At 39.3% G+C, this 25,195-nt stretch overlaps 1 protein-coding gene across 1 annotated transcript; it reads left to right on the top strand.

The window, feature by feature from the left end:
- On the top strand, positions 1 to 24,663 carry ccl20 (C-C motif chemokine ligand 20). The gene is made up of 5 exons (XM_018094474.2): positions 1 to 16; positions 19,510 to 19,611; positions 22,213 to 22,324; positions 22,955 to 23,029; positions 23,639 to 24,663. The coding sequence occupies exons 2-5, from the start codon at positions 19,536 to 19,538 to the stop codon at positions 23,676 to 23,678; spliced, it is 303 nt and encodes a 100-aa protein (XP_017949963.1). The 5' UTR covers positions 1 to 16; positions 19,510 to 19,535; the 3' UTR covers positions 23,679 to 24,663.
- The last annotated feature ends 532 nt before the right edge of the window (positions 24,664 to 25,195 follow it).

The raw sequence follows: 25,195 nt of genomic DNA, 5'->3' as shown, positions 1-25,195 counted from the left end.
CCTTTTTGAGCTAAAGGTAGGTGCAATAGGTCTCACTACTCAGTCACATTGTTTGCTGGGGGACTTTATTTTAATTGCATCACAGACTCAAAGTCACTAGACAGTGTAGGACTCACGTACAATGAGGGGCCTTGACGTGGCACGTGAGCTTACATATTTTGGCCAAAGTGTGGTACTAACACCTCATTTTTTGTAAAAATTATTTTTAAAGGCGAACTAAGCCCTGGCAAACTTTCTTTCTCTTTGTGTATAATTAATGGCTTTTTATCGTTTATAGCAGCTGGTCAACTCCAGATTGTGGGTTAGACCGAGCGCTGGCACAATAGTGTGTTTCTAGCAGCTGGTCAACGCTACAGCGTGGGTTAGACCGAGCGCTGGCCATTTCTTTCTGTGGATTCTGTCAGTCATGGCTGAACGTCTGTTGTTTTAGCTACTAGCAGCTTTTTAACACCTTAGGCTTGTATGTCCTAGATTATTGCAGTTCAACAGGTACTACTGTAATGATACAGAATGCTAGTTATCACTATTGTATGTCCCTAGACATAACCCAAACTCCAACATGAGGAATTTCCTTCCTAAAGGGTGTGTGCTTCCCTAGGAGAGAAGTTGTAGGGGAACGTTGGATAATTCCCAACTGGCGATTATGTATTGCATTGTCTTTATTTTATAATATGGTACCACAGATGTATGCAGTGCCTTACAAGATATAAACAGGGGTATTGATATTATATATTATGCAGTGAAAATAAATACTCATGGGCTAGGAGTTTCAAACAGTTGGGATGACGTCCCTGTCCTGAAGAGCTTACATTAGTAATGTATCCCTAGATGTAAAGCTTCTACTTTCCTAGAAGTAGAAGGGCAAGTATGGATTTAGAGATGACATGTTTAGTGTTTTAACTCCAGATAGGGCAGTGACTAAATCATAAACATGGGAAAGTGGGGATGTGCAATAAAGAGGCAGAAAAGACTTATCTTTGTGATAAAAGTGACATCTTCAGCCAGATTTACAACAGAGGATATAGACTCCTGTGTAAAATTGTCCTTTACTGGTGAAACTGGGGACAGTAAAAAGTTAATGAACCCTTATAGAGGCATATTGTCCCACAAAACAGCAATTTCATAGAAAAAAAAGCAGTAAAAGTACACCTACTGACTTTAAAGCATGCTTTTTCGTTCATAACGACCATTAAACCAAGCTGCTTTTTTCATGTTTCATCTGTAAACTTCCCTTTAACTGCTTCTATTGTGTGTCCATACCAGTTTTCATGTGTCCTGGTGTTATAACTTGCATACAGCTTAGAACGGTGGTTCCCAAACTGTGGGGCTGTTATTATCTCAGTGGGCATGCTTGGAGCATTGAAAAACCAAAAGGGTGAGATTTGGTTTTAATATGTTTTGGTTGTTCTAGATATTCTTGAAACAATCCTTGACTTAAGTTATATTGGTTTATGTATTTAAATCTTACATGTCCCTATCAAATATATTAGTCATAAATGGGCCCAGGGTCTCCTCCAAATAGATGTGGTAACCTGGAAAGACATATGTGAGCAAATGCATGACATCAACATCTCTGCAAGAGACAGATACATACACGCAAATTTTCTGAACAGAGTTCACAGCTCTATCAAGGTTACCCTGATGTTTGTGTAAAATGCAACTTAGACTAAGGCAATTACTTGCCAAGATCCAACAATTATGTACCTCAATACCCACCTATATGGTCTCCTCCTTGGGACTGCCCAATATATGGGCTTTGGAATTTTATCTTTTAGGACATGCTGAAGGCTTGAACCTCTCTTTCGGCAATAGACTATGTTTCCAATAACTCCTCCACTAAAAAAGGCATCTTCCTAACTTGGAAGTCAATGAAACCCCCTACACTAGGCTTCTTGATCAAACTGGTAGATGAGGCAAAAAGTTACCTATATAGTACATGGGTGCCTAGCAAAATTTGAGAAAAGTTGGAATCATTGGTTGGTTGACCCGCAAACGGGCACTGCAACCCTGTAATAGAGATGTTGCCTCCTCATGTTGAACCTTATTGGCTTTGACATATCTTTATATTTGGAAAGCCCATCTTCTCTCTTATTCTATATAATCTTTTCTGCTTTCTCCAAGCTTTTTCTATCTCTCTATTCTCAGTTACAATCAATAAAGATAAACGTTAATAAAAAAAATAATCTTGCATATGATTAATTTTATTCATTTATTACATAACAATTCTTACTGTTGATAAATTAGACAGGGAATACCCAGAAGGCATGTCTGTGGTTTCACACCTACCTATCAAAAGTTCAAGAGACCTGCCACATCCTACCTTTTGTGAACACAAAATCAAATTTCAAAGTGCTTTGTAATAGGTGTGAAACCATACAGATTCTCCACCAGTGAACAGACATCTTTCCTCTAAGGTAAATCTCAAAATACACTGGAAACTCACTAATATCTTGAGAGAGCAGTTTATTATCATTGAAATCACATTCATTTTTATAGCAGTCGCAGACATTTCCTATTCAATCCAAATACTTCATACTACATGGGAAAAACATTACAGGATGCAGACTGAAACTTTTCAGCAACTTTTTGTCATTCTTACCAATCTGGTACTAGGACAATTAGGAAATAGATTCCTATACAATGTGTTTGTTTATCCAATTGAATGAACAAAATTCGAAATTAGTCCAATAAAATAGAGCCTAGGAGCTCAGCACTAGCAGAGACCAACAATCAAGCACCTTCACTTTGTAAACCTAAAAAAATATTGTTTTGGCTTAAAAATATCATGAAACCCTGATTGCAGTGATGGGACTAAAGGACCCTGACTGGATTAAAATGACATTTCCAATGAAAAGTCTGAATAAGCCAAGTAGCATGTCATCATCTGTCCCTTACTAAATCCTTTTGGCTCTCTTAGTGTGCTCACTTTTCAACAAACTGTAGGGACCCATAAGGTTAACATGTCCCTATGGCTTTAAACCCTACCACTTCCTAGTTTATGCTGTTGCTGGGCAAAGACCCATGTATCCAGTTTATAGTTTTGCATATGTGCCTTATTGGTTTACAGATTGACTCCACCCTTTGCACTCCAATATAGTGTTTAGTAAAAGGGTGGGTCTTCCTCTTCGGCTGCCTGTGATATCTCAGGTGAGTCTGGAATCAGAAAAGGCCCCAGTAAAACCAAAGCCTGCCCTAGAGTGACCATCCACTCGGGGACAGGGACCCTGTGAATGAGGGTTACAGTTACACTCCGTTGAGCACTTTCCAGGAAAGTGAGGTAGTTAGGCAAGGAAGCAAGAGCAGTTTTTGGCTCCATCCAGGAGGTTAGCTGGAAGTACCTTAGCATAGGGCCATGGTCAAGACGCAGGAGACGGGCCAGTACTTAACCCTGATCCACAGTCGGCTATAGGACTCTTTAAAGCTAAAGGTATTCAATCTGAGGACTGAGGTATTTATCCAGACTGCCCTCCATAGTGGTGCCAAGCTGACCAGGTCCTTTACCCTGCTCAGTCTCCCAAAGAGGTGGGATAAACCGGTGGCATCCTCTCTTGCTGTCCTAAGAGTGTACTAGTGCTATAACATATGCATTTGTGAGTATATGAGCTAACCCTGTGTATTAATTGTCTTTGACAATAAACCAAGTTACCATTTGTTTAATCATCAAGAACCTTCTGGCGCCCATTATTTGCTATTTTACTCTGCACACACTCAGTGAGTTGTAGTTGCACTTCACCCAGGGATATTTGCACTTTAGGAAGGCCCATCTGAGGGATTAAGTCCTATGTACCTCATGCTCTAAACCTATCCTAGCTGGCGCTTGTCTGTTTTACAACCAAATAGGGGTTACAAAAGTTGATGGACGCTGTCTGGACCTAGTTTTTACCTATCAATACAATATTTTGAATTTCTCATATTCTGCCTTTCCTCTTTCTTATCACTGTCTTTTCTCTTTTATTTAATTTAATCTCACTGATGTCTCCAATTGTTCATCCCCCCTAATTCCTACAATATGCATAATAAAATAAATAAAAAGCTCCTCACATGCCTACATGACTTCACCAGAGCAGTTCTCTACCCATAGAGTTTATTTGCCCACAATATCAGACATTTCTCTACCCTTTAGAGCAGGGATCCACAACCTTTTTGACCCGTAAACCACATTTAAATGTAAAAAGACTTGGTGAGCAAAAAGTTCCTGGGGGTGCCAAATAAGGGTTGTGATTGGCTATTTGGAAGCCCCTTTTTTGACTGGCAGCCTATAGAAGGTTCTGTTTAGCAACACACCTGGTTTTTATACAAACAAAAAGCTACACCAAGCCCAGAATTAAAAAACAAGTACCTATTTAAAGCCCCTGAGAGCAACGTCCAAAGGGTTGGGGAACAACATGCTGCTCAAGAGCCACTAGTTGGGGATCACTGCTTTAGAGTTTTAAATGTTCCCCAAAAACACTTCCATGAAGGTTACACACTCCCCTAATAAGCTCTAACAGAAACTTTACACAAGTCATCCCTTGCCATAAAACATCAACTTTAACACATCAGATTCTGCCAAACCATTATCTCCTTACTAACAGTCATTCCACTGACAATGTTTCTCCAACATATACTTCTCCCACAGCTGCACATTTTTATCCCTCAAGTCTCATTTATCCCTGCCCCTACAGATTGTATACACTTGCAACATCAATCATTTTGATTATGTACTTTAATATACAGCACTGGGGAATGTGCCGGTGCATTCTAAAACATGTCATTATAACATAACTTATAAATACCTTTGCTATCACTCTTATTAAAGTCAATATCAGTCAAGTTTTATTTAACAGGGTAAATGTAAGCTTATAGAAGTCCTTATAAACAAGAGGAAAGCCATGACTTAAAACAAGCTAAGGGTAAACAGTGAGTGGTGTAGACAGACAATGCTGATAAGAGGCTGGGCATCACAAAGAAATGTAAGTGGTGGATCTGGATTGTAGCTTGTTGGGGAGATGGTTCAACTAAGCCCAGATATGTCTTTTCTATGACACCTTGGAGCATGAATTTCCAAACTGGAGGCTGAGGGAACAGAAGAAGGTACTAAGGGACCTGGAATGTCAAGGCTCCATCAGCTGGCAATCAATAGAATTGATTTAAAAAACAAGCTTATTTCTACTCCTAAGTCCTAATATACATATATCTGGTTGTTTACTATGTTTACTACAATGGAACATTGTAGGACTCTGAAATATGTTGTCTATCTTTAAGTATATTGCAACACACTTTTTGAACTGGGTGTAGGCTACATTTTAGAAAAACATTGTAGGTTGGGAGTATACATGTGTGGAAAGTACCATTGTCAGTGTATATATTTATGTTGTGAGGTTTATGCTGAAGTGGAAGGTTATATTTAATGATAAATGGATGATGATTAAGGTTACTCATCTTGTGGTTGATGTTAAGGTTTCATGGTAAGAGATTTTAGAGAGCCGATATTTATAGTTAATTAAGTACCCCCTGTTGTAAAAAATAAGGATATTTAAAGTCACCCAGGGGTCCCATGACCACATAAAAGCACAAGGCCAACACTGGGTACATTATTTATTGTAATACACAAGTTTCAATGAGTTATGTGACTGAAGTTACATCATTTTAGAACCAATGACATTACTAACCACCATTTATAAGGATATAATTTACAGGATATTCATGGCTCTTGTGTATTATATACATACCGTATATACTCGAGTATAAGCCGATCCGAGTATAAGCCGAGGTACCTAATTTTGCCTAGGAAAACTGGAAAAACTTATTGACTCGAGTATAAGCCTAGGGGAAATGCAGCCTCTACTGCTAAGTTTCAATAATCAAATTATTTAATAAAAGGATACTCATAAGTGCTTACATGACTACCATATTAATAAACATAAGGTATGGGCTGGAAAATGAGGCGCTTTAGATTAGACAAATGTAATAACACAAGAGATTTTCCATCTGGGGAGTAGGAGGCACAAGAACAACTGATTCTATGGAGACCATAAGGGGTTATTTACAAATGCAGTCGCATGTGCAGTCACACTAAAATGGACACAAATATTGGGTGTATATTAAAGTTACTTGAATATATACTCCTTGCACTTCTCTTAAGTGCCATTGCATCCATCCTGCCTCTTCTGATGAGTTGTGCCCAAGCATGTCTATTTACACCGGTGAACCCCCAAGTTACCATCACCCTAAATGGTAACTCTAGGGCTGCCACTGCAAGTTGTGTCAAAAAGCAGTCTTGCACCAATAGAATTAACTCCCTTTTAGAGATGTGCATTGGAAGTAATGGAAGCCCAACTGTAAGTATGTTAGCCATAACTTGGCACACCTCTCTCTTCACTCCTTAAAATTGTGCTTTTCACACTGAACTGCATTTGTAAATGACGTTTTAAATTACCTTTTATTTCTATAAAGAGGAGGCAAAGGTCTTTCTGTCACATCATCCTTATTACTAGAGCTCTTCCACTTCCATCTCCCTGACACGCTGGACTCCATGTGCGCCGAAAGTTTGAGCGGCGCGTAACCATGGAAACCGTACGTTCTATGCATACGGTCTATGCAATCAGTGTTACACTGCTGAAAGCAGGCGCGCGTCCTCCACAGCGGCAAACGACGAGCGAGCGAGCGCACGTCAAGGAGCGCAGAACGTAAACTACCGTATATACCCGAGTATAAGTCGAGGGTGCCTTTTTCAGCACATTATTGGTACTGAAAATCTCGGCTTATACTCGAGTATATACGGTATTTATGTATTACCAGGTTTAGAGCAGGATAGCAAAGGGAATGTAATTATTAATCATTTAGGTTATGTGAGCTGTGTGCATGTTTCAAGCTCAGTATGTGGCCTGCATTAATCCCAATGTTCAGTGGGTCAGTTTCTCCACCCTGTTTTGCTCATACTACAATATGGCCTTTCTACCCATCAATCCTTATGCAACATCATTTTGTTTTTGAATCTACCACAACAAATATCTGTTTTATTAACACGCGTGCAGACAACGTGCAGTTTTATCTTCTTCATTATATTTGGCTATATGTGTTAAGCAATAAATATAAATTTGCAATTATTCTTCATTTCTTAATTTTGTGTTTTTTTTATAATATTTACATATTTTTTTCTTGTGACTTTCTTAAGTTTGGAATTTCAACTACAATCTGGTTAGGGCTCAGCTACCCTAGCAACCAGCAGTTTGGAATCAGAAAGGAAGATAGTAAAGGACCAGAAAATCAATTTTAGCCATAAAAAGCAAGAAAAACAATTACATTTAACCCTTGCAGCTGAACTGCTTTTTTTGTTTGTTGGTATCAGTGACCCCTAACAACCACATAGCATTTTCAGTTGCAGTTTGGAAATAGGAATACAAAGGCCAATAATTCAAAAGCTATGCAAAATAAATAATGAAGACTTTGAAATGCAGTTTGAAAGTTTCATAGAATAGGAATATACAGAACATAATAAAAGTCTATGCAAGGCCACCATCCATTGAGAGGGCAGACAGTACTCCATTCAGGGGCCCAGTGTGTGTGCAAGGGCTGCAACTGCAGCAAAAGGAGTGGTACTTTGTGGCAAAGTACTAAGGTATGGGCATATATGGGTACAGTTTGGGAAGATCAGAGGCGGCACCATTCAGAAATGTGGCGCCCCCATTTCATTTGGCAGCCGAGTCAATATAAATGTGACCTTTTCCTTTAACAATAACTACTGTAAATCAATCTATTTATTCCTTATTAACCTTATTTTAAGGTTTTCCATTGACAGAGCTGATTGGAGTGGAATATGTTATAGAGAAATGGATCCATTTACAGATTAAATGGTAGCCAATACTTGAAATATCTTCGTCAGTTGCTTTACTCTCATTAATTAATACAAACTTTCACAGTCATATTTGAGGGTTGGGAGAGCAGTAGCTCAGTTTAATAGTTGGGCTCTGTAGATAAAAGTGTTGAAAATGCAGTCTTATAATAATAAACACTTAATGACTAAATCATTCTAACGAATGTACACCTGTTTGTGAATATACCAGGGAAGGCGAGCAGGAAATGAAAATGAAGTACTCATTAAATACCTGTTTGTTATTTTCCTTTGTGTGCGTCACTGACCTATTTAATCTTGTGGTTCTACCCACTAGGAAGTTTGAAATCATTGCTCTATAATTATTGTCGCGGTTATTTTTTTTTTTTTTAATGCGCCGACTACGTTCTTGCCATTTTCAAACCCCCCCCCCCAAAATGTACTCTGCTACAATATTTTCCAGTTTGCCTGTTCTAGTGTTCTTAATAATAGAATGGAATCATTTTAAACATTCTGTTGATATCTGTCTTAACTTAGTTGGTCACTAAAGATGGCCCTTCATGCACTGATATAAGTAGGCATTCAACTGATCAGCCTGTGAGCCAAACTGATTGAATCAGTATAATGGATCATACATGGCATGGCCAATATTCTATTGGTCCAATCATTCAGCCAAATAGCCCCAAAGCCTGTTCACTTCACTTCGTCACCTGCTAATACACCATGCACTGGTAGTTTTGGTGCATCGGCAGATTTGATTTAGAAAAAAAAGCATTTCAGAAGCTATTCTACCATTTATATGAGGGCTGTCCAACATAAGGCCCATGGGCTAGATATGGCTTCAAAGAAATGTTTATCATTGATCATTATTTAAATAGAATCTGGACCCCAAGCATGTAAAATAGCGGATGGCTGGCCCACAGCATAGAAACTTTTAGAAATCAACTTATTTAATAAAGTTGCAGTGTAGCCATAGGGGCTGCCATTCAAGTTGAAACTGGGCTAGAGGGCACATGTTTGCATAGCAGAATACAGATACAATGTAGAATAAAATCTTTTTGCTTTTTACAGAGGGAGATAGACAGAAGGCAAATGGCTTACAAGGCTCTCTACAGAATAATAGCTTTTTAAACCTTTATCAGATAAAAAAAAGTACATTTTGGGGGCAAAAAATGTATGTGCAGGATGAACAGATATAAACTTGAAAACAATATATATATATATTTATTTTTTGAAAGTTCTAACAGAGTTTACAGTATATAAATAAGATGCTGTGTAGTAATGGGGACAGTCATTTAAGTTGATTCAGGGACTCATGATTTAGTATATTATCCAGAATAAGGATTAATTATATCTTAGTTGGGATCAAGTACAAGGTACTGTTTTATTATTACAGAGAAAAGGGAATCATTTAACCATGAAATAAACCCAATAGGGCTGTTCTGCCCCCAATAAGGGGTAATTATATCTTAGTTGGGATCAAGTACAAGGTACTGTTTTATTATTACAGAGAAAAGGGAATCATTTAACCATGAAATAAACCCAATAGGGCTGTTCTGCCCCCAATAAGGGGTAATTATATCTTAGTTGGGATCAAGTACAGGTACTGTTTTATTATTACAGAGAAAAGGGAATAATTTAACCATTAAATAAACCCAATAGGGCTGTTCTGCCCCCAATAAGGGGTAATTATATCTTAGTTGGGATCAAGTACAGGTACTGTTTTATTATTACAGAGAAAAGGGAATCATTTAACCATTAAATAAACCCAATAGGGCTGTTCTGCCCCCAATAAGGGGTAATTATATCTTAGTTGGGACCAAGTACAAGGTCCAGTTTTATTATTACAGAGAAAAAGGAAATCAGTTTTAAAAATAAGAATTATTTGCTTATACTGGAGTCTATGGGAGACGGTCTTCCCGTAATTTCTGGATAAAGGATAATAATAAAAACAAAACACAAATACAAGAGTATTGTAGAAATGATACCTATATTGGCTAACAATAAAAATACATTGCAAGCTTTCGAAGCTCTAAGGCCCCTTCATCAGGCAAAATACAAATGAGAACTGAAATGGCACAACATTTATACTGATAGATCAGAGAGAAGTGTTTACAAGCAATAAATTAGGAAGTTACAGATAGATAGAGATAACTTGTGAAGATAGTGAAAGTAATTAAGGTTTATTAGGGTGGGTTGTAAATAGTCCAGGGGTCTGGATTCAGTCAGATCAGATAGTGTGACATTAAACCTGACCCCAAATTAAGGCCCTGTCTTAATGTGTTGAATAACTCCATACATTTGAATTCATAGATCTTCCTTTCTCGTTCAAATCCAAAGTTCCCTTTTAGAATTAACACCTTCATGTCCTGAAGCCTGTGGTCCTGATTGCAGAAGTGTTGTCCCACTGGTGTATCACATGCTTTGGTTTTGATCTTATGTCTGTGATGGTTCATCCTTGTGCGCAGTTTTTGCCCTGTTGCTCCAATGTACATTCCTCCTGTAGGGCACTTAGTACATATGATCAAGTACACCACATTGGAGGAAGCACATGAATAGCAGTCCCGAATGGTGTAGACTTTTTGTGTATTCGGTATTGCAATTTGATCTTTGCACAGGATGTATTTGCAAGTCTCACATCTTTTGCTGTTGCAGGGAAATGTACCTGCTTTAGTTGTTTGGGGAAGAGCACTTCTAACAATCATTTTCCTCAGACTGGGTGGTTGTCTATAGGACAGAAGGGGTAGTTCAGGGAATATCTCCTTTAGTCTGGTATCTGTATGGAGCATGGGCTGCAGGTCCCTGGCTATTTTTCTTATAATGTTCAGCTGTGGGTTGTAGGTGACTACAATTGGTACCCTGTTGATTTCTATTTTTTGTTTGTAATCCAAGAGTGTGTCTCTGGGTATTTGAGTTGCTCTGTGGATCTGATCATCAATAACCTGTGGATGGTAGCCCTGATTAACAAAAGTTTTCCGTAAGGAATGGAGATGTTTATTTCTTTCATCAGGATTTGAGCAAATCCGGTTGTATCTAAGAGCCTGGCTAAAAACAATTGATTTTTTAATGTGATGTGGATGGAAACTGTCCCACCTAAGATATGCTGGACGGCCTGTTGGTTTTTGGTATAGGGATGTCTGTATGATTCCATTCTTGATGTAAATAGTGGTATCCAGGAAATTGATGTGTGAAGAGGAGTGGTTGAGGGTAAGGTTAATCGTGGGATGAAATTGGTTGAATCTTTGGTGGAATGTCAATAGTTCCTTTTCTGATGCTGTCCATATTATAAGTATGTCATCTATATACCGTAAATAGGTCAACGGTCTGGTGTTGCAGGAAGCCAGGAAATTTTCTTCTAAATGGGCCATAAACAAGTTTGCATACTGAGGTGCCATTTTGCTTCCCATAGCACTTCCCATCAGTTGGAGGTATATGGCATCTCCAAATGAGAAGTACTTGTGTGTTAGTATAAATCTGATTAGTTGTAGAGTTGGCATTGTGGACATATGAGATTTTTCAAGGAAATACTGGCAGGCTGCAATACCATCTTCATGTGGGATGTTGGTATAAAGAGACTCCACATCCATGGTAGCTAGGATGGTGCCCTTTGGAAGTGGACCTATGGTAGCCAGTTTGTTTAGAAGGTCAGTAGTGTCCTGTATAAAACTGGGTGTTCTATTGACAATTGGCTTCAGAATGTTTTCTACCCAGCCAGATATGCCCTCAGTTAATTTTCAAATACCAGAGATGATGGGTCGTCCTGGGTTGCCTTCCTTATGTATTTTTGGTAACATGTAAAAAGTACCAATTCTGGGGTTAACTGGCATCAAATCCATTAAGTGTGTTATTTAACACATTAAGACAAGGCCTTAATTTGGGGTCAGGTTTAATGTCACACTATCTGACCTGACTGAATCCAGGCCCCTGGACTATTTACAACCCACCCTAATAAACATTAATTATTATCTTCACAAGTTATCTCTATCTATCTGTAACTTCCTAATTTATTGCTTGTAAACACTTCTCTCTGATCTATCAGTATAAATGTTGTGCCATTTCAGTTCTCATTTGTATTTTGCCTGATGAAGGGGCCTTAGAGCTTCGAAAGCTTGCAATGTATTTTTATTGTTAGCCAATATAGGTATCATTTCTACAATACTCTTGTATTTGTGTTTTGTTTTTATTATTATTTTTGACACTGGCTAACACGGTACTACAGTTTTTGTTTTCTGGATAAAGGAGAAGCCTAAAAATGAATATGGTTAAAAAAAAGCCATATTTTATATACTGAACTTACATAACGTTTCAATATCTTAAAAGCAGCCATGATCCAGGCTTCTACAGTTGTCACAGGGGCTCCCCATCTTGGAAAATGTCTGCAACACTTGTGTGTGTTTTGAGCAGCTGTGTGATCTGCCATGTACTTATAATCTGTATTTCAGAAAATTAAATATATAAACGCTCAGCCTTAGTGCTCACACGGCACGATGCGTCAATCCCCAATAGCCCACCGCTTGGCTTTTTTGGAATATCACGAGAAAAGAGGAGAGCACCTTCACGCAGATGAACTGCTTCAGCCTTTATTCAAAAAAAATAAATAAATAAAGGCTGAAGCAGTTCATCTGTGTGAAGGTGCTCTCCTCTTTTCTTGTGATATTTATAATCTGTATTTATTACTAATCAGCCATGTGACTATTTTAATTATATAGTCAGTATATTGTGTGCCTGTCCCTAAGCTCAGGTAAGTGACAGCAGCACAGAGTATGTGCAGTGAATCAGCAGAAAAGATGGGGGGGCTACTGGGGCATATTTGGGGGCACAGATCATCCCTGCTGTGGGTGCCTTGGGCTCATACAGAAACCCAAAACATAATGTACAATATTTCTGCCCTACTTCTTTAGTTAGGCTTTAGTTCTCTTTTAACCAGGGAGATAAGTAAAGGCACATTCCGTTCAGGGATTTCCACACTGTTATTGAACAGAACATGAGTGTTTAAAGCTGGAACCTCCCGTTGTGCTCTGATGATGTGCAGTATGGGAAGTCGATTGTGTATCAAGCACCTGGCACATTAATGGTACACTAAGTAGTATATTGTGGGTTACAGAATTATGCCTCTGTGTTCGCTTCCCTGCAATAGCCACAGTGTATGACAAGTTATATATTTGTAAAGTTTCTCAAATTGTAAAATGAGTGTTTTTGGCAGTACTTATTTATTTGTTTCCTGCTGGGACAGTATCTTTATCTGCATCTGTAAGTGTCCGCTGGTAACGAGTAGGTGCATTTCTATATTTAGTATCATTGAATCTGATAAGATGCTGCAGTTGGTTATTGAGTAACTAAATGCAGATATGTGTGTTGTGAGGATCTATTTTGAGGGCATTTTAGTACTGATTAAACTATATTTAACAGGTATTTTCTGTTTATAGTATATCTGTGATGAAAGGAAAAACCCCGTATTGAACTGCTTTATTCATTGCTTCGGCACTTTCTCTGACTTTTATTGGACCAGTGTATTTAATATTGCCATCCACTTCAGCATAAGTATGGGCAGCCCTTACTAATTTTGGATAAGACCTGATGTAGATGCTAAAAAGTTGCCTAATTAATATTATTTTAAGCAGCTTTCTAATACATATTTAATGCAGTGGTTTAAATCTTATATGCAAATATAATTTCCATTGAAAAAAGTATGTCTGTCCCTTTCTATTCTCTGCATTCTTTTGCTAAGAATTTCTTTCATTAGGCAAGAATTGATACTTTATACCCCCCTAACTAGTGCTTCATTAATACTTGCAAGCTAGAGAGTGCCACTGGGTACAAGTAGCTTACGATATATGATATACTGATACATGTTATTGCTAGTTGGGTGTGGAGGGATAAGTACACCAACCACATACTATAAGGGTAACTGTAACATGTATGAAATTCTACCTTGAGGACATTGTTGTATTTTCCAAGTCACGTACCAATCTTATGTTACTGCATATAGAAAGCAAAATAGATTTATACATATGTGTAATTACACTAATTATTTTGTTTCCTCTTTATGCAGGGACTTTTGTAGACCTGTACATTAGTAACTACAATAAAAGGAACGAGCAGTGTTGCATGGATATTTGTTGCCTTGCAGCATGTACAGTTTATATGGTTCTGAGGCTAACAAGGTTGATTGCAACTACTGTATGTATTACGCATGCCTACTGACATTCCCTGTATGCATTGTGCTGAGGAATGGAAGTAGAGTTTCACGCTAGGAATCTCATAGGTATCTTAAATCTGCACTCCAGATTAAAGGGGAACTCAGCTTCTAAACCAAATTTCTTACAGAGCCCCACACAACACAAACCCCTGATATACCTATCACTGTAATCTGTTCCTTCAAAAAAGTATGAATAAATACCATTTTTATATGCTGAAATCCAGCTGCAAAACAGTTCATCATCCTGGCAGGAAAGGAGGGACTAAAGTAGATGTTACAACTTCTCCCACAGCTTACAGACGGCATGCACGAACCACATAACCCAATGTAATGTTCCTTTCCTTATTGATTAAGTGCACATGGAATTGTGGGATTGGGAGGATGCAGGCTTAAAGCTGTGTTTGGGTGGAGTTCCCCTTTAAGTGCTATTTGCTGAGACATGTGGGAAGAGGTCCTTGGCCCATAGAGCTTGCCATGCAAGTAGCAATGACCAAAGGAGTAATCACATACAATCAAAACTTCTGCACAGTGCTTAATTTATACTGGTGCTCTAATAGCTTATCTATATTGTAGATGCCTTGCCTATGGGCTTGGGGTCTAAATGTCTGCCGGTTGACTGTGTGAATCTTATATCGGTTTGTGCTTGGTAAATATTCTTCTTGCGTCTTAGGTACCTCATTTTGGACAGCTGACATGAAGGACCCTATCAGTGACATAACTACCGTACAGCAGACCCAGTGGTTGTGGGGGCCCAGGGGCAGAGGGGACCTGGACAAGAGGGACCTAGGCCTCTGTGAAGATGAAACTTTGCTGCACTTCACTTATTTTTGGCAGGAAGCAAACACATAAAGGGGGATATAATGAGGGGATATCTGCGTGCACACCGGGCCCTCTCTTTTGTGGGTGGCCCAGTCGGATCAAGGAATGCCGCTGGACCCCATATCACTTAGAAAAGCATTACTGATTTTACTGCTAATACAACAAATAGGCTGATTTTACATCTAACACCGTAACCAAAATTTCCCCCATCCTTGTCCCACTTAAAGGGGTGTTTCACCTTGATAATACAATTTGCATGTGGCTCTCTCTCCACGAAACAAGCATTTTTCCAATATACATGCGTTGCCAAAAATAAATACCTTATGAGATATCAATTTGTATATATCCAGTGGACTGCTATAAGCCTTTTCAAAGATCTTTCGAGGCAGCGGATTGCCGATATCGCTTTCTCAGTCCTCGTAGTTTGGGTGCTTCCTGCCTCAAGCACTGACTCAGTCCAACCCACCCACCCACCCGGGCCAGAACATTAGTCCCAGATACACAATTTCTGTAACTCTGTTCTGCAAACTATTATTTTCAGATTCTTATTCTATAATAAATATAATGAGTTCCATGACCACCATAAAAGTATCCTCTTGCAAAGTTAGATTTGTGCTGTTGTTATTACCGTATCTCTTTCTGGAAACTCCTTTCTTGTACAGGTTTACAGTTCATTCAGATTTATCGTGGGAAATTTCCTCGTTTGTTTATCTCCTTCCATAATGGCAGAACTTGGATGACCTTCTGTGAGTTCTTTGCTGTATGACATCAGCTCTTGGTTGTTTCCATTGAAGGTGGTTTCCCTCTCTGTCCAAAATATTAACCATTCAGCCATATTCTGGTACCGTACGTAGCAAGTGATAATGTGTGAGGTCACATTCCACCCTGCAAGGTAATCTCCAGTGAGATAGATAATCATTTACTCGTGCTTTAACGTTTGGTTTAATTTATAATACCCAGAAGGATTATTACGTGTTGCAGACAAATCTACTGGAGTTGTAATAGGGATACAAATATGCACTCCGTTTTAGTGTCTGGGAACCTTACACTCAGCGCAGCTAAATATGACTTTACACCATATCCACTGAGAGAAAGATTTGTGTCATATTTGAATGATTTAAAACACATTTCATCTGCAGGCTGTCACAAAACTTCGAAATCCAGCTCATAAATAATAAGGGGGTTATGTAATAAAAGGTACTAAGTTTGCCCAGGAGCCAGTGGCGTAACTTGGGTGGGGGAGATGGGACTGGTCGTGCCGGGCCCTCTCAAAAGTTTTTCTGCAGTAGGCCCGACGCAACCAGTCCCTCCCCCCCACCCAAAAAGACACCACTGGTGATTGTGCACAATGATCCAGGAGACTCCTGTTCCTCCAACGGCTGCTCACACAGATCAGTTGAACATGAATAAACATTTCTGTTGATAATACAAACATTAGTACAAATATGGGCACATTATATTTATGTACAGACATACCCCATAATAAATAAACAAACTTACCTGGCTGCCATGTTAGTTACTAGCCAAGTTGCAGTGGTTTTTCTCTTTGGTGCAGGGTGGGGTGTATAAGGGCTCTGGCACACAGGGAGATTAGTTGCCTTGAGAGGAAACTTCCATGATTTCACTGAAATCGCGCCGCCGCGTATGCCATCCCACCGGCGATTTACATTTTCGCCGGTGGGATGACATTTCGGGGAGATTAGTCGCCCGCCAACAGAGAGATTTGTCGCGGGCGACTAATCTCCCTGTGTGCCAGAGCCCTAATAGATTTAGGAAAACAATGCCACCATATCTATTAGGCTGTCTGATTTATGGCAATTTAAGAATGTAGGTGGTAACTCCTTTGGCTCTGCTAACCTAGGTAAATAAACCAAATCAAAGCTCAGAGGGGGTGGAATGGGTTGGGCCTTTCATGGCATTTTAGCAGCGGTAAAAGGGCCAATTGCCTGTTTCCGTAGCAAATCAGAATTGATACCAGCAGACTAAACAGGAGGGATTTTATTTAACAGTTATAATAGTTGTTTATACCAAATATTTCCCACACGCCAGGTTCCCTAATGATATAAACTGTTTGGTATTTTGGGGAGGCTAAGGCTCTCCCAAGCCTTTATTATTAGAGAGGTCCAGATAAAATCCAGTGGGTCCATGAAAGCCAAAAATTAATGTATTAGTTAAAGTACACTAAAAAACGTACTTGACATATGGAGTGTTGCAATGTTCACACACTTGTATACAATACATTAGGCTGGCATGATAAAAGACATGATGTTGGAAATGTGGTGGCCATTATTTAGGGGTTTTGTGGTTTATTGCCAGTCTATTGAGAAAGCTACATGTTCTGCACTGCTGCCCAGCACTGTAAAAGAACAAAAAGAATACCACTTGTATGTACGGTTTAACTCAATGGTGCCATATTCTGTATGCACAATAATTCCAGCAGCATAGTAAATATTAACTTGTGTAGCTTGTGCTCATTCCTACAGTCATGTCATGTTGTTTTTCCCGGACATTTCCCATGTGCATCAGCTTTTTTAATGTAGAAGTGTTTAAAGGACCAATAATTATTAACTTGGGTGCAGAATGTAATGGAAAAGGGAAGCAGTAAATCTGGAAATTCCGTTTGCTTACGTGCCGCACTTATCTAGAACGGTACATTTTCTAACATTGTATGTGGAAATAATAGGATTACAATAGTTATTAATGGAAAGTGTCAGTGGACATGGATCTTTTATACAGTATCATCTGTGTTTTGCACACAAAAAAAGAAAACCTAAGGGATTTATTGTGCCGTGTTTTGTTATTGTTAGTAACTTTTCTATTACTTAGGGACTAGCCAGTTTCCTTGAAACGTATCTTAGGGATGTCAAATGTTTTAAAACACATCCAATACAGAAAATGATTTCAGTATTTAAAGCTGTAACAGTAGGGGCTGCAGACCCTGCCTACCTTCACAGAGTTTAGAGGGTCCAGTGGGGCCCTAACTGATGTGATATTTTAATATACAATAGTAAAGTGGGCCCAGTTCCTGAAAGGCTCAAATGGGCCCCTTCTATTTAAGAGAAACCATGAGGAAAAGGTCTGCCTGCATATATATTGTTTGAGCCACAGGTACATAATACCTACTGTACCGTCACAGGGGCCATCCTCTTCCACCTCTTTAATACCCCTTTTTCCTTATTGAAACATTTATTGCAGGGGCAAGTACATGCACAACCGCAGCATTTATGCTTCATGCATGAGTTTCAGCCAACAGCTAACTGAATAAGTTCAATGGAACAGTTGTGATTGGATGTCTCTGACTGAACTACCTTAAGGGTTTAAATGCCGGGGAGCTCTCTACCACTCAGTTGAACTGAAGAAGCCACTCAGATAAGTGGTGGCAACTCACTAACGGCCTCTCACCAATAATGGTGGCTAAGATGTGAGGCCCTAAGTTAACCAAATGTTTGAGAATGTTTCTAATGTGAGAGAGCAGCATGGAGTCTGTATCTGAGAGTGTAATGGAGATGACTGAAAGCTGTTGAAAGAACAAATGCAATTGTAGATACTGAGATGGTGGACCAAGTGAAAGGGTACTTGGATACCTTTGGTGTAAAGACAGAAAGAGCTATAAAGGCTCATTTACCAATGTGGGGTATTTTCAGAGTAGATGGCGTCACTTCCAGAGCATCAATTTGGTTGTCATTTAGGACTGCTTTATTTGTGCATTGAGTTAATCCACTTGTGGTAATTCCAGGGTTCCCTTGCATTAACGCACTCACTGGCATACTAGGCACCACTAACCTCTCCTCTTTATAAGCCTCTTCTTTTGATGAAATCTTTCCTCTCCCAACACATTTCTCCTAAAGGGAGTTTGTTATATTATACTGTAAAATAAATATTAAGAATGTGAACATCTTTCCATGAAAATACACTCAAAACTTGTCCTTCTGATTGGACCGGGTCAGGTCCATTATTTCCTATTGGAGTCAGAAGAACTTCTTTTGCAAAAAAAAATGTGAAAATTAGAATATTATACCTGTGGAGAGAAATTCTAATATTCAGTAATTACATCTCTTCAGTTGTGCGTATTCGGTATATGTCTGTAATATAATAGTAATAATAATAATATGTTGCCGTTACTCATCATGCTTTACTTTCTTTTGGAGACTGTAATGGGAATTCATAAAAACTTTTTTTTTTACATTTCTAAATAAAGGCTTTCATAATATTTAAAGATACACAGTGTAGAACAGCTGGTAATATCTTAAAATAAACAAACAAAAAACAGATATACACTGATGCTGTTAGTTCAGTATACATTGCCTTTTCATCCCCTGTAGCAGAGAGTTATGACAAAGACTGACAGAAAGGAAGAGACTTAACATGTTATTTGTGAACACTTTCACTTTAAAGCATGACACCAATTCAGCTTTGATTACCAGTTGCCCCAGGAAGTAAGTGGATATGAGTAGGGCTGTGGGTATTTGGGTAAGCGTGCCTTCCTGCGTGCTTTCCATAGTATCTACTGGATTGGGTCGGAACACAATGTATTTCCTTTATGTCTGCACGTTATCAGATTATTAGACAGACTCTGACTATGGAAAGTAGCAGGGAAAGTCCCTTATTGTCACAAAAGATCTAGGAGGGGTTAATTCATCATAGCCTATATATATCTACCTGTAATCTCCCTCAACAGACTGAACATCAGACAAGTTGACAATCATGTCTCGTGCCAGATACCTGTGTGTGCTGTGCCTGGTGGCCCTTGGACTTTTTTGCCTGACCAGCACTGGAGAAGGTGAGTCGGCAGCTTTGCCATCCTGGTGGGTTATCAGGGGGTCTGCGTGGCTCCTGCTGCATCTCCAGCTACAGGACAATTTTAGGCAGTTAGGTTATGTTTACCCTGCAACCTCCAAAAAAATTCATTTGGTGGAATAATTTGCATTATACTATGTTTACTCATTTGTTTATTCTTTTGCCTCAATATAGTAAATTAATATATCATTTCAGCTATTTTTGTTCTGTTTTGTGTGATTTTTTTGGGGGGCAGTATAAAATCCAGCAGTCATTATTAGTAGAATGTGTGTGTGCATATGTGCAAGTCTAAGTTTAAGCAACCTGCCACATTGTATGGTTAGGGAGTTTTTATGGGGAGTCTGCAACTGGGTTTCAATAACAAATAAATTGTAAGGCAGCGGTTCTCAACCTGTGGGTCGGGACCCCTTTGAGGGTCGAACAACCTTTTCACAGGGGTCGCCTAAGACCATTGGAAAACACATATTTCCAATGGTCTTAGGCAGGGGTGTCAAACTTAATCACATAAGGGGTCCGAAATCTAAAATACAGGCTAAGTTGCGGGCCAAATTTTTTATTAATGTACTTATACTTAAGATACTAAGGGGTATATTTATCACAATGTGTAAAAAGTGGAGTAAGACATTACTGGTGATGTTGCTCATAGCAGCCAATAGATGCTTTGCTACTGTTGAAATCTGATTACAGATTGGTTGCCTTGGGCAACATTACTGGTAATGCTTCACTACACTTTTTACACAGCATGATAAATATACCCCTTATTCTTAAGGTCCCCATACACGGGCAGAATAGCTGGCCAATTTCAGGCCAGATATCAGTCGGCCAGCCCGCTCGATAGCTGGCCAATTTCAGGCCAGATATCGGTCGGCCAGGTTAGAAAATTCGGTGGGATCGGGGACCGCATCGGCTCGTTGATGCGGTCCCCGAACCGACTGCCCCATTGCCGCCTACATAATCCCCAGGGCCAAACGATCGGATTATTTTTTTTTAAACTTCAAGCTCCCCGATATCGCCCACCCGTAGGTGGGTATATCGGGGGAAGATCCGCTCGCTTGGCGATCTCGCCAAGCGAGCGGATCTTACCGTGTATGGGGACCTTTTGTTACTATGTGAGGAAAATGGAAATTGATCAGGCTGGATGGTCAGAGACACTCACCAAGGGCCACATAAAACAGCCAGGTGGGCCGGATGGGACAAAATGGCTGAAACTCCACTGGATTCTGGATGGGGTTTATTTGCATATTGAAAGGAAATGTTGCCCCTAAGTTTGACTTTGGGCTTCAAATTCAAGCTCGATGTTTATTAACTGCATGGCAGTGTGCAAAGTGTAAAATGGGCACAATCCACAATTTATACACTTTGCACCCTGCCCTTTAAAATTGTGCCACCCATCTCTGTGCTGAGACCTGCATACTCCCTAAGAATACATCGGGGCTTGTGTTCAACAGCACTGTGCGTGGGGTCAGGCATGTAGGTGTCCCCCCCTCACAACCCCTACCTAACCCTCTAACTTGTGTGTCATTCAGACACGAATAATATGGGTACCCACGATGGCAGGTGCTAAGGACAGGCCGTACGCTTGGCACACTGTGTTGGATTTTTTTATCTGCTATGAGGTGCAGAGAGCAACTAGACCCTGGATGCAAGTGCTATTTGAATGATCCCCACAGTCTCCTGTTTGTTATACTGGTAATGTAAAGCTCTGTGGTGCTAGCTGGCAATTTATACATAGATATATATTAGTATAATAATTTAATATAGTTGTATATTTTATATCAATATATATTATTAATATAGTTGGAACATGTCTAAAAGTAGCACTGTGTATGCAAAACTAGGGGTATTCTAAAATGTCGAACCAAACTAATTCCAGCCTTAATTAGTTCTGTGTATCACAGCTGTACTTCTTGCACAGGGCAGTTCATATCATGGGAAGTGTAGCATTCACCACAGAAAGCTAAATATGGGGGTGCCAACTGAGAATGCCTTCCTTGCCTAGTCTCATTGGTTACATTAACCATTCCCTTAATTAATCTAGCAGTCCAATCTGTATCCAAATGTCTATCTTAAATAAAAATGGCAATAGCACTGGCGCCACGTATACTAACAGCGGCAAAGATGCTGAGAGCCGCCAGTTAGATTCCCTCTTGAATCAACAGGCAATCACTGTTAAAGTTAAATGGATTGGATCCATGGAGAATTTAAGGGCTTGCTATGGTTCTCCTGGGTTGAATATGACAGAGACCAGTTAGAACCACCACAATTCATAATGGGACTGCATTCCCCTCTCTACATATGCCTGTAATTTGTATGTGGAAATCCAATATATATGGGGTTCTAAAAAAATATTTATTTACATCCTAAGAAACCTTTTTGATTCCCTTTGAGTCAGATCCCCTCAAAGGGGGACCATTCTGGCAAGTCCTGGAACCGAATTTGCCAACAAGTCTACGCTCTACTGTTATTCCTTTACGTGTTGCCTTTAATACTGTACCCTCACCCAATGTGCAAAGCAGTTACAGGAGTAATAAATATGGGAAGCGTAGGAGGTGCTGTAATATAACCCTTTTATTTTATTTTCCAGGCGTCATGTATGATTGCTGCTACACGTACACCAGGAAGCAGCTGCCTTTAAAAATTATTAAAGGTTTTACAATCCAGAATTCCTTTGAAGTGTGCGACATTGATGCAGTGATGTGAGTACTTTTTGGGCTTTGCGCCACCTCCAAGGGACAAGTAAAGGGTTATAAAAGCAAAAAATATTTAGTCTAATAAAAGTGTAATGAATGTTTTATATTAAAGGGGTGGTTCACCTTCAGGTTAACTTTTAGTATGCTATTCACAAATTGTGAATATATATTTGCAAAGAGAAAATCAGCAATATATGTGCACATAATACATGCGCACGGAAGGTATGTTCATGTAAGTCTAAATCTGAACTGAAGTTTTGGGCAACAAAGCCCAATTGATATGTTGTGTTTTTGTTTAAGCAAGTAACATTTGATATATGGAGATCACAGTTTGTTGGGCTAATGACTGGTACTGGTACAGGAACGTCAACTGAGAGGAAATGGCAGGGACTGTACCACCATTCTATTTAGGTGTATTAATTGTATGGCCAGTTTGAATTATTTTGATGCCAGGAACAGGAATGTAACATTGACTCCTTGATTCAGGGGCCAGTCAGTTAACTAATGTTTTTGCTAGATTTGAACAAGCATTTGTTTCACAGACATCACAACACTTTAATAGTAACCCCAGTACCTTTTGAGCAGTTTTGTGGGCGTGGAACATGGTTGTAGATCATATATTATTTTGTATTGCAGCTTTATTACAAGGAAATTCCGAGTCTGTGCAAATCCCAAGGAACAGTGGGTCATTAATGCCACTGATGCAATCAGGTATGTACAAGCAGTATTACTTCTGTAGCAAAATGCTTTCATTTGTATTATACCTCTGTCCATCTCTTCTGATTTCAATGACACACCTAGATCTAAAATACATATTCCATATATTATGCTTTTGGGGGCTGTAAGGAAAACTGAAATGAAAGTCAAGCTGTTTCCTTATCAGTACACAGTATCCATGATGTAGGAAAGGCCTTTGGCCAATAAAGGGGACACTTGCTAGTTCATCAGACTAGAACCTGTTGTTAGTTAATCCTATTGGAGAGGGTGGGACAGCAATGGCAGATATGAAATAACAGTGAGCACACTACACACTATCATGTGTGACCCTCACAGACCCAAATACTAACTTAGTGCAATCTGCATATTCATTTGGCCAAATCACATTGATCGGCCATATCACTCGATCCATTGGTCCACCAATAGGATCACAAGGGAATGAGTCAGTGAATAGCCTACTTTAGGGCCAGATACCCTACATTTCTCTTCTAACAGGACCTAAATAACCCCCTGCAAGTCATTTCCATTCCCTCTTCCTATCTAAATGTTTGAACCCAGATATTCTGGTCCAGTTACTAATCATATCATTCAATTTTATTGCAGCAAAAGAAAAAAGAAAACTCCCCAAATCTCAAAAGAATAAAACAATCCATTAACAAACGGATCTTCATTATTTTATTCAGTGTTTTTTTTTTCATTACTTTTTGCTTGCAAAAAGCTACCTAATCCTGGTTTCATCTGAAACATCTCAATATGCCCCTTATTTAGCCTTCTGATCACATTGCATCATTACTGCCTCTGCTTATTAGAGCAAATGTATATATTTTATTCTCGGCTCACATATAGTATGTATTGTTGCTGTAATATCTGCTTGTATAGCGTTGCAAGGATGTAGCAATTTCTTGTCTGTAAATGTGATACTTTCATTTCTCTATGAGAAAAACAATTACAGATATGGGATCCATTATCCAGAAAGATCTGAATTATGGAAAGCCTGTCTCCCATGGGCTCCATTTTAATCAAATAATTGAGATTTTTTTAACTGATATCCTTTTTCTCTGTAATAATAAAACAGTACCTTGTATTTGATCCCAACTAAGATATAATTACCCCTTATTGGGGGCAGAACAGTCCTATTGGGTTTAATTAATGTTTTATTGATTTTTTAGTAGACTTAAGATATGGAGACCCCCTTATCTGGAGTACCCTTGGTCTCGAGAATTCTGGATAATGGGTCCTATACCTGTACCTTGAAAAGACAGACACATGTTGGGCTATGAGCAAGGCTTTCATTACTCTTGTAAAACCTCTACTCCTGATTTAGTTTTGAGACCTAGGCCTGTGTGTGCCCATCACCACCTCAGTGCTTGAGTGAATATGTTCTTGTCTTTACCCCACTCTGCCACCATATGTAGGTTAGAGGCAGAGTAGGACAGGGGAGTTCCAGAAAGGATAAAGATGTAGCAAGCTGAGTGAAGGAGAGATCACACCAACTTATGAACAAGCCAAACCCATAATACTGGAAGAAGCTAATTGTTATGACAGTGGCATCTCACCTCCAGGCTATCATGTTGTTAAAGAATCTGTTTATCTGTGAACCTTTTATAATAAACCTGACTCTGCTTGAATTTTTTGGAACTCATTTGTTTCTTTGTGCTGGACCAGTGCAAATAATAGAATGTAAGATTCCAAGTATAGAGCACTACTACATGCCACTCTCCCTCAAACTGGCCCTTGCAAGAACAATGGAATTAAAAGATCTCAAAGCTAAACTATAACTCTCAAACACCCTTTCAGAAAAAAATGTTCTTAAACAGGAACAACATTATTTAAAATAATAAATGACGGAGAGGGACATCATAACACAGCAGTTTCACATAGGTACTCACCCCACATGGTGTCCAACCCACACTTGGACCTTACCCACCAAGGAATGGTCACTTGGCAAACTACCTCACTTATTTTTCTTGTTGGGGAACAAACTGCATTTACTAGCTAACCCTGAATAAAAGTTGCCAGTTGCACTCATTTAAAGCCCTCATTCCCAGGTTCCAACTTCCACTAAGGTGTCTGGCCTACCTTAGGGTACAAGCTTTTCCTCAATGAGGCTTCCTGCCCCAGGCCCTCCGGCACATTTAGTGGAGTCTAAAAAGGGAGAAC

Source organism: Xenopus tropicalis, chromosome 5 (genome assembly GCF_000004195.4).
Source record: "Xenopus tropicalis strain Nigerian chromosome 5, UCB_Xtro_10.0, whole genome shotgun sequence".
Taxonomy (NCBI): domain Eukaryota; kingdom Metazoa; phylum Chordata; class Amphibia; order Anura; family Pipidae; genus Xenopus; species Xenopus tropicalis.
This window is presented reverse-complemented; position numbering and strand designations above follow the sequence as displayed.

Coding starts and splice junctions, on each gene's coding strand:
- ccl20 (XM_018094474.2), top strand. CDS start 19,536: ATGTCTCGTGCCAGATACCTGTGTGTGCTGTGCCTGGTGGCCCTTGGA. Junction 19,612..22,212: donor CCTGACCAGCACTGGAGAAG/GTGAGTCGGCAG, acceptor TTTATTTTCCAG/GCGTCATGTATGATTGCTGC. Junction 22,325..22,954: donor TGCGACATTGATGCAGTGAT/GTGAGTACTTTT, acceptor TTTGTATTGCAG/CTTTATTACAAGGAAATTCC.